The 14,153-nt window shown below is 42.1% G+C and overlaps 1 protein-coding gene across 1 annotated transcript in view; it reads right to left on the minus strand.

Moving 5' to 3' along the window:
* Window positions 1-2,201: 2,201 nt before the first annotated feature.
* The window catches only part of GREB1L (GREB1 like retinoic acid receptor coactivator), a 129,705-nt gene continuing 117,753 nt past the window's right edge, over window positions 2,202-14,153 (minus strand). Inside the window, exons 31-32 of the mRNA XM_077810384.1 lie at window positions 7,853-7,991; window positions 2,202-5,249 (exon numbers count right to left, since the gene is read on the minus strand). Coding sequence (XP_077666510.1) covers window positions 5,086-5,249; window positions 7,853-7,991 — 303 coding nt within the window. The 3' untranslated portion in view covers window positions 2,202-5,085. The remainder of the gene's footprint in view (window positions 5,250-7,852; window positions 7,992-14,153) is intronic.

Raw genomic sequence — 14,153 nt, forward strand, 5'->3', positions numbered from 1 at the left:
GCTCTGGGTGGTGTCTTTTGCAGTTTGCCTTGTGCAGGGCTTTGAGCCCTAGGTAAATTTTCCTCAAGGTCATCCCTTATAGACTCCCACTCCCCAGGTCAGGGTATGGGAACTCACTGCCAGAGTTGCATGACTCAAGCTTGGAGAAAAGGGGGTTCATTGTGAGCCCTGCTGCTTTCCCCAGAGACCCTAAGTCCTCAAATGGGTCCTTAGTGAAGTCCCTAGGAATGATCCTTCCCTCAGCCCGTGAGTGGCCTGAGGAATTACCTCTTGGGTCAACTGAATGAAGTCGTCCTCACGCTTAGAGCCGCTCCCGGTTCTGTTCTGTCTCCTTGTTAAGCTTTATGGTGGTAGAGTCACAGCTTCTTGAGGGGGGGCAGGGGCGGGTATATGAGACCCAGCATGCCTGTCCGTTTCAGTGCTCTGTGCCCTAAGCAGTGCTAGGGTCAGGCTGGCTGAGAACAGGCAGAGCATAATTTCCCCTCTGTGGAGCCTGTTTAAAGTTGCCTTGCAGACGGTGCACTGTTTGGGCTTAGCCCTGTGCTCGTGTGGCTGCTCTGCCATCCTGAAAGGAGACCGAAGACCTCAGTGGGGAGGAAGTGGAGTGGGGAAGCTGTGGCATCAGCCTCTGTAGTGCTGAATACTCAGTCCCAGAGAAGAAAAGAAGGGAAGCTGCTTGCTACTATTCCCCCATGTGCAAAACAAAAAAGGCAAAGGAAAGGGCGTGAGAAAAGAGAACCACAACTGACTACTGTCACAGAAGCTGGCGACCCAGAGGTAAGCTGGAGAAAAGGGGCCTTGCCAGTGTGAGCCGTGTGTGAGCTTTGATCCACCTCTGGAACTGCGTGAACACGATTGTGGGTGACACTGGGCTTCAGAAAAAGCTCTGCTTCACCAGAAACTGGGTCTGTGTGGTTCTCAGAGTCCCCAGTAAGGAACTAGGACATGTAAGATGTCTTCTCATACCCAGATTAGTGACCTGGTTATGAGGATAAATTATTCACTGAACTCCTGGTAACTGACCTCAGCAGAAACAATCACTGACATTTTTAGCTACATAATACATGGACTGTGATGGTATGGTGGGTGAGCAAAAGGGAAGAGCTGGGATAAAGGTTCCCATATGAATTACACATTAGCAACACAAGACAATGTGGGAGAGGTGGTAATATAAGGTACAAAAGCTGAGAGCATAAGGATTAGTTTAAAAAACCAATCATTTCTTTACTTCCCCTTATGAGCATGTTTGAGATTGTAAATTCTTGGGAGGTGGCAGTTCACTGTATGTGACGATAATGTTTTCCTGCACTGGAAATGTAGCCAGGGTGAGCTGGGTAAAAAAAGCCCTATGCCCAAATGGGGATAGTGACAGTTGGTACTTTAAATTTAAAGAGTTTCTAATGTTTGGGGGGAGGTTAAACTGTAACTGTTTTACAGAGTGATATATTCTTAGTTTTAAGCTGTTCTAATGGTGCTTGCTTTCCAAAGGAATATCTGAGTGTATACTTGCTAGTAGCTAGTTTTACAAATTGGGCAACTTGTCCCACCCCATTCGGAAAATTCATCTTGCAACTTTATGTGGTAGTAATGACCACAAAACTTTTCTGGTGTGATTTTATGTAGAACACTGTCCTCCTGAGGACTAACTTGAGACTCACCCTGAATAAATTAAAAATATAGTGACCCACTGCTTTCAATTGTAAAAATTAATGGAACTGTAACTACTTGAAAGTCCAAGCAAAGAATTCCTGTCTGGCACTAAGCTACACTACCCCAGTCAGAAGGAATAGTCAGAGTCTTCTGAAACGGGTCCTGTCCCAGCACACAGCAAACTTTTACTCCTCCATGCTGAAGGTGCTGGTTAACGCTGTTTAGATTTTCAAAGAAGGTAATTTTAGAGTACAGGAACTACAACAAATGGCTTAACTGAATCAACGTCACCATATCCTACCAGTTTTAGCACTGTTCAACGCAATCACTACCAAGCGTGAAAGATTATGGCATTTTTGGAAGAGAGTGCTCTGCTCAGATACTGTAAGTTATTGATGGCACAACGGCTCAATAGACACAAATTTAAGATTATATTAAAAAGGTAGTCTAACAGGGACATCTTGTAGTCAAAATTTAAATATCCATCCTGTTACACAACAAATCTAAAGAAAATGCAGTCTCTTGAATGGCAATTTAATATGTTCATCAAATTTAATGAAAGCACATCATAAACATATTGTAACCACAACTGCAGACAAGTTCAGTTAATAAACAATAAAATGTGAGGTAGACTGACTAGTGAAGCTAAATTCACCATGTTTTGGTTAAGAAAATTTTACACTAAGAAAGCAACATTTTAACCCCCTTCCAAAAGTCACAAAAAGCAATTGCATAAATTACAGCAAGATGCATCTGAATATGATTTTCATTCAAATCTTAGTTTACATTCAGTATTAACCTGTGAACTGTCAATCATGTCCAGATTTCACATTTCAACAGGTAAAATATTATGCTGGCCTATTTAATACATTCATAAGAATGGCCTTGATGATGAGGCTTAAAACCAAAACAGAACAGTTGTACTCTTGATGTCAAAGTATGGTCTCCTTCTCATCTCTTCAAAGACTATGAGCTATAGTTTACTTAAAAGAATCCAGGGTCAGTCTGCTTGAAAAGATTTATAGTGATAGAGTCTTCAAAAGAAAGTGTTGCCAAAAACCTTCCCTCTCCACTGGAGAATAAAGTGTTATAGAAACCAATTGCTTGTTTGATAATGGAAGGCAGATACACTAGCTTTCTGATTTAGTTCTCAACCATCAGGACAATTTCGCACCACTTTACCACAGGGCTAAATAATCATCAAAATAGTCTTAGCACCTGGAATTTTAAGAACTTAGTGCAAACATCAAGTACACAAACATAAAGGAAACCACTTGTGAACATTTTAAATCCTCTGACTTACAGAATACCGGTAACGTTTCTAAAATTTTGACCCCAAACTAAAATTCAAAAGTTATTCCAGCAGCCTTGAGCCCATCTAGCAAACCAGAAGTATTGAAATGCATTCAGGTGTAACGAAAAGCTTCAGAGTATACCTGCGTAGCCCCACACCTGCTAAATTAAAATGAAGATATATTTTAAAACATAAGGCTGTATGAAGGACAATTAAACAATTTAAATCTAGAGAAAAAGAAAAGGGTTGTTCATTTGAAATATGTTACATTGACATCCTCACAGTTAAGCTACATTAAAATCAACAGATCTGCAAACCATTATTTTCCTTTTTAGCTTCAGTCTAATATATTATGTTTTTCATTATCTGTAAACATTCGTCTTTTCACAAGGTAAAAAAGCTGCTTGATTAACACTTTGTTCAAAATGCAGTTTTGGCAGGCCCTTCTCAGGTGACTTGCAGGTCACATATAAAGGATGTGTTAAGAACTTCATAAAAACACAATGCAGGGAATATTATTGATTTTTACCAGCTTGCAAAGGAGGTTGCATTTTTTTTTTTCAACGAAGGAGGTGGAGAGAGGAGAATGTGTGGGGGAAGGGTCTCTTTTATAAAATACGGAAATCTCAATTGAGTAACCAATATAAAATCGTGAATACTTCTAAAAATGTTAACTGCACTAGTAAGACTGGTGAACACCTCTAACCCTGAAACCAAGTGCTTGTGCACCAGGTTAATTCTATAACAGAACAGCAATTATTTTAAGAGAACACAGTAATGTGTTTTAAACCAGAACAATGCATAATCACTACAGCCCGTATTTACAAAAGTTTAATATTCAAAATGAAAGGACCAACCTGTTCTAGGTACTGTATTCAAACAGACCTTTTTGATTATGGGCAGATTCTCTTGGGATTGATTCAAGCTCACTTGTGAAGTGATTTTCAGTGGGCTACGGAAAAGCCCCAAACCATTGTGCCTCACCCCATTTTAGCTCACTTTAGATATATCAAATTCAGTTCATAGCGGCTGCCACGTTCTTGAACGTTGTCTTTCTACTTTATGATTCACTTCTGGGCAGGGTACCTAAGTTTTCAAAAGCAGCAGCAACAACAAAAATCTCACCTCAGGACTCTACACACTATTGCAGGTGAATGAGGAAGGATACTTGGAGCAAACTGCATTCAATCAAACCTACACTTAAAGTTTTTGATGTACAAGTAAATTGTACCCGCTAAAAGGTGATGTTTCACAATTTTTAAAACCTTTGACGGCTATAACAATCTGAAGTCATTTTGCTGGTGGTTAACTGCTCTAACTGAAGGGACAGTGTGCATAAGAAATCTTTTTCTCTTCTTTATGCTGGCCAGCCAGTTACTCTTTAATTGCGGAGCAGAATTTTTGTTAAAGAGAGTGAAAGAATGTTACTAGGAGAACCTGCGTGTGTGCTCCATGCCTGCCAAGCATTTACTGATTTGTTCAGGTTTAAGTAGTAAACTTTTAACTCCTGTGGAAATTTTGCCAAAGACACAGTTTCAATACATATACAATTACAAGTTTTAAAGTAACACTGCACAGAGAGAGAACAAGACTACTTTTAATACAAATATCTAAGTTACTTTGTAATTTCAAACCCCTGAGTATTACTGTACCAAAGTACAGATCTGAAGAGAAACGGAGGAGTTTCCTCAGCATATTATCTTCAATGGTGTGAGTCTGGTGTTATGCATTCAGGCTAGTGGATGCTGAAGTTAGTTTCGTCCCCTAGCTTAGCATAGTACAAAAAAACCCAAGAGAACTCTTCATCAACCAAAATATGTCCTCCTCCCACATCACAGGAGACAGCTGGTAGGCTGTGGTGTTAGTTTCATTTACTGTGACTAACGTGGAATTCACTTGAATCCAAGCTCCTGTAATCATAACTGAAGTGATAAACATATGCCTAAAAACAAAGCCTACTTCAGAATTTTGGGGAATCCTTTAGAGTAGACTAGATAAATATTGGTTGCACTTTGCTCCACAGTGATTGTACTTTGGTTGTTTCTTCTCTTCATCCCCCCACCCTTCCCCCAAAAGCCAACCAAACAAAAAAACCTCTCAAGTTCTCTTCTTTTCCTTTGTTATTTGATCTCCTATTAAGTTTATATGTGGCGTCCAGTGAGAAAATAGAGTGGTTTGTCGTCAATGCAGTTGGCAGTCTGAAACTCATCTCGGAGACGAAACTGCCACTCGTCTTCCAGCTCTAAGCGGACTATTGTTTGACGTAAAGAGCTTCTGTCTTGGCAGATGACACACAAGGTGGCACCTTAAATTAAAAACAAGATACAGCTTTAGATAACATGTAAGACTTCAATTTTTTGCCTCATTTCCAAAAAGACAAAAACAATAAAAACTACTACTTAGAGGCCTTCCCCACACAAAACCGTCATAAGCTCCCAAGTGTCCGTTAAGGTGTCTGACATGAACAGAGTACCCAGTATGATCAGTCTCAGATATGGAAAGTAAGCCCTGAGAGAGTGGACAAACATCTCTACAAAAATGACTGAAAAGAATACAGGTGTGTGTGAACAGTGGGAAGAAACTATTGCAAAATGTGTTTGACATTCAGCAGTCTCAAGTGAAATAGGGATTTGGGAGGAGGGGGGAAAGAAGTCTCTCTCTCTACAGTCCAAGCCTGAAATCATGCACAAGATGTCTGACAAAGCCACTTCAAATGAATGAGGATTCATGGCAGGACTAAGGGGGCATTATTTATTTATTTATATTGCAGATGCTCCTAGGGCACTAGACAGGGCTCAGAGCCCCGCTGTGCATATATCTACACTGCAGAAAATGGTAACTAGGTTATCTAACTTGGGTTAAAATAGCAGTGAAGACATGGCAATTTGGCATTTAACCTGTTAGCCGTTAAAGCCTACAAGGGAACCTGGGGTTGAACTTGAGTTGCTGTGTTGGGGTGTCTTCACTGCTATTTTAACTCAAGAACTTTTTTTCCTTTTGCAATGTAACTATACCCTGTGCTAGGCCCCTTACAAACATGAGTCCATGACTCAGCAAAGGTTTCCACTCATGCAAGTGTGGGTCACCCATTCATCCACTCCATAGTCAGAACTCCTGGGATTTGCTTCCTCCCTCACCCCACTCAAAAAATTAAAGTATGCCCTTTTCTAAGTGGCTGGGCCTGTATACAACCTGGCAATGATTTTAGAATAGTGGACAATTTGCTGATGTAAATATGGGTTATGATGATTAACCTGGACTTTCAAAAAGCCTTTCCTAAAGTCCCACACAAAAGGCTGTTAAGGAAACTAAATAGTCATGTGCTGAGAGGCAAAGTACTGTCACTGATTAAGTAATGACTAAGAAAGACAATAGATTAGGAACAAACGTTTTATTTTTGAAATAGCAAGAGGCTAACAAGGGGATGCCCCAAGATTGGTGCTGTTTGATATTGTTTCTTGTCATGCCCATGACATGGTAGATGCTATCCCGTCTTAGCAAAAACAAACACACACCACATGACTGCCATTCTTAAAGAAAATCACAAAATGTGCAGACGATGCAAAATTACTGAGGTGAATCAACAATAGAGAAACCTGTAAGGAACTTCAGAGGAGACTAAACAAAGCTAGGTGCAGTGGCAGCATGACGAGAGAGGAAATTCAATGCTGACAAAAGCAAATTTAACTTACTTATACACATTACTGGGTTCTGAGTTAAACTGTGATCACTCAGGAAGAGAGACCTGCATGTCATTGTGGACAGGTCAATAAAGATCACTGCTTAAAAATACAAAAAAAAAAAAAAAGATCAGGATATAAAAGAACGGGACAGGAAATAGTACTTTGAGGGGTAAAGCTGCATGCTAAGTATCCTTTTTGTGCTCAAATCTAGGGGGCACAGTCCAGCCACTGAAAATATACCATATGAATTGATGGTACACCTCACCTGTAATCCTGTGGTTCAGTTCTGGTCTCACAGGAATATAGCAGAAATAGAAGGTATGCAGAGAGTAGGCAATGAAAATGTTTAAAGGCATGGAAAGACATCCAAATGAGGAGAGACTGAAAAGAGTGGGACTGTTTAGAAATGAATAAAATGAGGTACTTAAAATAATGAATTTTATTGGGGGGGGGGTGGAGGAGTCAAACCCTCCTTGTCACTCTATCTCATAACCCAAGAACAAGTGCACATTCAATGAAACTGAAAGGCAATACATTAATAACTGATGAAAGGAAATACTTTTCTACATAATGCACATTTAGCCCTCAGAACTCATTGCTGCAAGATATCACTGAGGCCAACAGGTTAGAAAAGTGAGACGTTTCTATGGACAACATCATCATCCACAATTGCATTAGACAAGGTTTTTTCCCCCCTCTTTTACACAAAATTAGTAATAAAACCCCTCAGTATTTGGGCATAAGACAACCACTAACAGAGGGAGGAAGAAACTTCCTCAATGAGCAGGTTACTCTGTTATTGTTCACTGCAGGATTTCTTGCACCTTATTCAGAGCACTGGATATTCACTATCATCAAAGGCAGTTTTGGAATGGATGAACTGCTTGTCACATCCATTATGGCAATGTCTATGTTCTGAACTCTATTTCCAAATCATATGTTAGTGCTGCATGCTGCACTGACTGAATTCCACATATACCATACCTATTTCCATTTGATGCCACTGTTAATGCTATTTATCAAGGCTTTTCTTCACTATAGCCTTGCTATTAAGATGGTGGGAGCTCTACACAAATCGAAAGAGCAAACAGAACGCATTCCTTGTTGGAGCAACACGAGCACTGATTATGAAGATGGAGAAATGTAGGGATTCATTTCTTCCTCTATATTTCATTTTGCTTGTGAGCCATTACTTTGTACTGAATGCAACAGGAGAAATTATTACCTTTCAGGAATTTGAACTTCTTAAGAAGGTCTGCACCTACGAAAGAGTCACAGAGATACAACAGGAGTCCACTGAAATACACCCCCTCACAGTTGACATTGATGGAGTGTGGGCGGGAGCTGACATAGCAGATCGCCACCTGAAACCAAAAAGCAAAACAGAAAGAATGTTTTGTTTTAAGAAAACACCCCAGAGGGACCTAATATGGAGGTTGAACATAAAATAACTACAAGAGGCCAGAGTTATTTGATGTGAGTTTAAAAAAACAAAAATATCCACAATCTTGGATACAGTTTGCACATTTGGGGGTTCTATTAGGCAATCTTCCTGACTGAAGTCTAATTACAGTCACAGAAAGTCACCTTAGCTCATTTGTTACCTTTTCAAGTTCCTAGCCAGAAAATCTCTGCTGTGAATCTTACTCATTCTCTCCTTTTAATCCCTTCCCTTTACTAAAAAAGCTTTATACGGTAATAGGATTTTTCCGTATTTTAATTCAAAAGATTCATCTGCAATGCAAATAAAATGGTGCATAGACTAGCACTGGCATTCAATCCTAGGTGGGATGATCTTCTGATGGGATGATTTCCAGAAGAAAAGTGATGCCTGCAGCTAAGGTGAGATTAAAAACTATTGCATCAGACTCATCTGACCACTAGCAAATAGATTCACCATCCTGAACGGGCCCACTGTAGTCTAATTTAACCCCATGCTTCTCCATTACTTTGTTGACTAGATCTAAACCTCTGTGGTCTGTGCTTGTGTAATAATCATACAGTGATTGTAATATCATTTCATTTGTTCCAATGACATGGCATTTGAAGTATATCCTATTAAGAAGGAAAATGCAAAGGTGGTGTAGAGAGGGGTACATTAAAGAGGAGGATAATTACATCATGCGTTGTTGGAGTGAGCAATCAGGCTAGTGCAGCAGTGTAATATCAGAAACTGGCTAAGCAAGAACAAAGTTGCAACAAATGTGAATCAGAAACACATGACAAAAAGTAGTAAAGATTTGGGGGATGCATGTCTTAAAAAGTATATGGATGAATATCAGGGTCTGTATAGATAGCTAAATGGCAAACGGGCACCCAAGAATAAGGGCTCTCACTACAGACAAATTCTTACATTATTATATGTGATAGATTACAAAAAGATTAAGGATGACTATCTTAACCTAATAACAAAAGCTGGGGGAGAGAGGGAGGGAGAGAAGAGGGATGACATGAACACTCAGCACAAAATCCAGATACTGAGAACAAAAATCAATCAAGAAACGAAAGGACACGAAGAGAAGAAACACTTCGATAGCCTCTACACCAGGGATTCTCAAACTTTTGTACTGGTGACCCCTTTCACATAGCAAGCCTCTGCGTGCAACCCCCCCACCTATAAATTAAAAACACTTTTTAATATTTTAACACCATTATAGATGCTGGAGGCAAAGTGGGGTTTAGGGTGGAGGCTGATAGCTTGCGACCCCCCATGACCCCCTGAGGGGTTCCCACCCCCAGTTTGAGAACCCCTGCTCTACATCAATGCTAGGAGCCAGGGTAATAAACAAAAGGAGCTGGAATTGCTCACTTATTAGCATAAATTCAATCTAGTTGGTATTATTTAAACTTGGTGGGATGATTCCTATGATTGGAATGTTAAAATCAATGGTTCTAACCTATTTAGGGAGTATCAAGTGGGCAAATGGGAATACAGTGTGGCACTGTCAAAAATGGTATTACCTGTTTCCGAGTCACTGATAACTCGGAAGAACATGATCTTGAATGCTTATGAATCAATATCCTAACAGGCAAAGCATAAGACGGGGCATTAGTTGCCTCAAACCACCAAATCACACTAGGGAACAGGATGTCTACTCCATTACACACCTATCTATAATGTGTATGGAAAAAAACTGTGTGATCATGGGAACTTCAATTTGAGTATTATATGCTGGACTTTCTAAACATTATGGATGAGAATCTCATAACTCAAAAAGTGTTGCATCCAACACGAGGAAATTCTATATTAGGCCTTGTCTTGACAGATGAAGAGGATCTGATCACAGAACTAAAAATTAATGGCAGCTTAGGTACAAGTGATCATGACTTAATCACATTTATATTGTGCAAACAGAATAAAATCCAGACCAGTGATCTATATATACTTGGTACTTTGAAAGGGCCAGTTTCACAAAGCTGAACACAATTATGAGCCAAATCAGCTGAGAGAAAGAATTTATTCAGAAAAATGTGAAATGATAATTGGGACTTGTTTAAGAACAAGTTACTAGAAGCCCAAAAAGCCACAATCCCACAATTGAGGAGAAACAGCTGTACTGTTTAAAAAACAGACCTAGCTTACGGGGGAAGGGAAGGCCGCTGTTAAAAATAAATATATATATCTGAAAGAAAGGGAAAGTTGATAGTAATGAATATAAACCAGAATCTAGGAATTGTAGAAAATTGATAGGGGAAGCAAACAGACATAAGCAGAAATCTATGGCCAGCAGAATTATGGACAATAAGATTGTTTAAAGTATATCAGGAACATAAAGAATCTTAACAATGGTATGAGTCTACTACTAGATGGGAATGGTAAAATTATCAATAATAATGCAGAAAAGGCAGAAGTGTTCAAAAATACTTCTATTATGTCTTTGGGATAAAAGAGATGATGTAGTCATATCATATAACAACACTCTTCCCATTTCACTAGTATCTCAGGAAGATGCTAAACAGTATCTACTAAAGTTAAACATTGTTAAATCATGAGATCAAGATAACTTGCATCCAAAAGTTTTACAAAAGCTGTCTGAGGAGCTTGCTGGACTGCTAATAATGGTTTTCAATGAGTCTTGGAACATCAGGGAAATTCCAGAAGACTAGAAGGAAGTTAATGTTGTGCCAATATGTAAAGAGGGTAAATGGGATGACTCAGATAATTATAGAACTGTCAGACTGACATCATTCCCAGGCAAGATAACAGAGTGGCTCATATGGGACTTGATTAATAAAGAATTAAAGGAGAGTAATCCAATTAATGCCAATCAACATGGGTTTATGGAAAATATATCCTGTCAAATTAACTTGATTTTTTTTTTATGAGATCACAGGTTTGTTGATAAAGGTAATAGTGTTAATGTAATATATTTAGAGTTCTGTAAGGCATTTGACTTGGTACTACATGACATTTTGGAAAAAAAATTATAATATAAAATTATAGTGGCGCACATTAAATGAATTAAAAACTGGATAACTGATAGGTCTCAAATGTATTGTACATGTAAACAGGGAATCATCATTGACCGGGTGTGTTTCTAGTGGGCTCCTGGAGGGACTGGTTCTTGGCCCTAAACCAGCGTTTCTCAAACTGGGGTCCAGATTGCTGGGGGTCTGTGAGAGTACTCCAGGAAGTCCGTGGGCCCCACTGATCAACTCCTCCCCCTCTCTCCCAGCACCTCCTGCACGCAGGGGAAAAAATGGTTACTTACCATCTTGTAACTCTTGTTCTTCGACATGTGTCACTCATGTCAATTCCAATAGGTGTGTGTGCGCGCGTGCCACGTGCACGGTCGTTGGAAGGTTCTACCCTCGCGGTACCCATCGGGTCAGCTATGGAGCCCCCTGGAGTGGCACCTTCATGGCGGTGTATGTGGTCCCCTGCCGACTCACCACCTGCTCAGTTCCTTCTTGCAGGAATACTCCGACATAGGGGAGGCGGGCGGGATTTGGAATGGATATGAGCAACACATCTCGAAGAACAACAGTAATGAGATAGTAACCATTTTTTCGTCTTCAAATGCTTGCTCATGTCCATTCCAAGAGGGGACTCCCAAGCAGTTTCCATGGAGGAAGGGTCGGAGTTCACCAAGTTGCTGACTGAGGTACTGCCCTGCTGAAGGCCACATCGTCTCTCGCTTGTTGAGTGATGGCATAGTGCAGCATGAAGGTGTGGATGGAAGACCATGTTGTTGCCTTGCATATGTCCTGACTAGGGACTGGCGTGAGGAATGCGGGGAAGAAGCCTGCACTCTTGTGGAGTGCGCCATCAGTGTCAGGGCTGGAATCTTAGCCAAGTCATAGCACGTTCTGATTCAGGATGCGATCCACGACGAAATGCATGGAGATGAGATGGGAAGCCCTTTCATCCTTTCAGCGATTGCAATAAAGGGTTGTGGTGACTTACGAAATGGCTGTGTGCATTCAATGGAGAAGGCTAGGGCATGCCTGACATCCAGAGAATGGAGTACTTGCTATCTGTTGCTGGCATGAGGTTTAGGAAAGAATACCACTAGAAATAATGGAAGTGGGAGACTTTACATGGAAGTGGAAGACTACCTTGGGTAGGAACTCTGGGTGAGGGCATAGCTGCACCTTGTCTTTATAAAAACCCATGTAGGGGGGCTCGGAAGTCAGCGCTCTGAGTTCAGAGACCCATCTGGCTGAGGTTATGGCCACCGGAAAAAAACACCTTCTAGGACAGGTAGCATACGGGACAGGTTGCCATGGGCTCAAAGGGGGACCGCAAAAGTCTGGAGAGAACCAGGTTGAGATCCCACTGGGGAATGGGCTGCCACACCTGCGGATAAAGCCTATCCAAGCCCTTGAGAAAATGACCAACCATGGGATGTCCAAAGACCGACCTACCCACCACAGCTAGGTGGAAGGCCAAGATGGCAGCCAGGTGCACCTTAAAAGATGATATTGCCAACCCCTGTTGTTTCAGGTAGAGAAGGTAGTCTAGCACAACGGGAATAGGGGCTTGCTGAAATACGTTTCTGTAGGGACCAAATGGAGAAATGCTTCCACTTTGCCAGGTATGTTGTGCGAGTGGAGGGTTTCCTGCTCCCCAGTAGGACTTCCCTAACAGGTCCCGAGCACTGCAGTTCAAGCTAATTGAGCCATGGAGTTTCCACACCATGAGGTGGAGGGACTCCAGGTTGGGGTGCTGTAGTTGACTGTGGTCCTGTGTGATGAGGTCCGGGAGCATAGGAAGGGCTATTGGCCTGTCCACTGATAGGTTCAGCAGCGTGGTGAACTAGTGCTGTTGGGGTGACGCTGGTGCTATGAGGATCACTGAAGCCCTGTCCTGCCGAACCTTGAGGAGGACCTTGTGTATGAGGGGGAAAGGCGGGAACGCATATAGCAGGTGACCCGTCCACAGTAGGTGAAAACCATCCGCTCTGGAGCCTTGGCTGTGGTTCTGAAAGGAGCAGAACAGCTGACACTTTCTGTTGCTCTGTGTCATGAACAGGTCCACGTAGGGATAGCCCCACCTCTGGAAGATCGAAAGGGCAATGCCCGCTCTGAGTGACCACTCGTGAGTACTGAACGAGTGGCTGAGGTGGTCCGCTAGTTAGTTCTCTGCTCCCAGCAGATATGAGGCCTGTAGCTGGATGGAGTGTGCGACGCAGAAGTCCCACATTTGGACAGCTTCCAGGCACAGGGGAGAGGAGCGAGCACCACCCTGTTTGTTTATATAGAACATCACTGTGGTGTTGTCCATCATCACTGAGACACACTTGCCCTGAAGATGGGCCTGGAACATCTGGCAAGCCAGTCGAATGGCTCTCAGCTCCCTGACGTTGATATGCAACGACAGTTCTAGTGACCACAGGCCTTGTGTTCTGATACTGCCCAAGTGTATTCCCCAGCCCATCTCCGATGTGTCCATGACCAGCAACAGTGAGGGCTGAGGCTTAGCAAAGGGTACTCCAGCACAGACCACCCAAGGTTGTAGCCACCAGCTTAGGGGACTTGAGAATCGGGGTGGGAGGGTAACGAGTCTGTCCAGAGGGTCCCGGCTGGGTCTGTATACCCTCGCCAACCAAGCCTGAAGGGGGCAAAGGAGCAATCTGGTGTGTTGTACTATGTACATGCAGGCCCCCATATGTCCCAGAGCTTCATGCAGTTTCTGGCTGTAATTTTAAGGAAACTGGCAGAGGCTCTCTGATGCTTTGGAACCGGGACTTCGGCAGGGAAGCTCTCGCTCGAGTGGAGTCCAGGAGAGCCCCAATAAATTCTATTTTTTGGGTTGGGGCTAGGGTAGACTTGGGCCCGTTCAGAATGAGCCCTAGCCTCCTGAAAGTGGCATGTGCCAATGCCACGTGCTCTTGCAATTGTACTCGAGAATTGCCCCTGATGAGCCAGTCATCCAGGTACGGAAAAACCTGTACCCTGCCTTCGCAGAGGAAGGCTGCTACAACTGCCATGCACTTTGTGAACACACAAGGGGCCATTGAAAGCCCGAACGGGAGCACAGTGAACTGATAGTGTTGGCTGCTGACCACAACACTCAGGAATCA

This window comes from Eretmochelys imbricata, chromosome 2, assembly GCF_965152235.1.
Source record: "Eretmochelys imbricata isolate rEreImb1 chromosome 2, rEreImb1.hap1, whole genome shotgun sequence".
In the NCBI taxonomy this organism is placed as follows: Eukaryota; Metazoa; Chordata; order Testudines; family Cheloniidae; genus Eretmochelys; species Eretmochelys imbricata.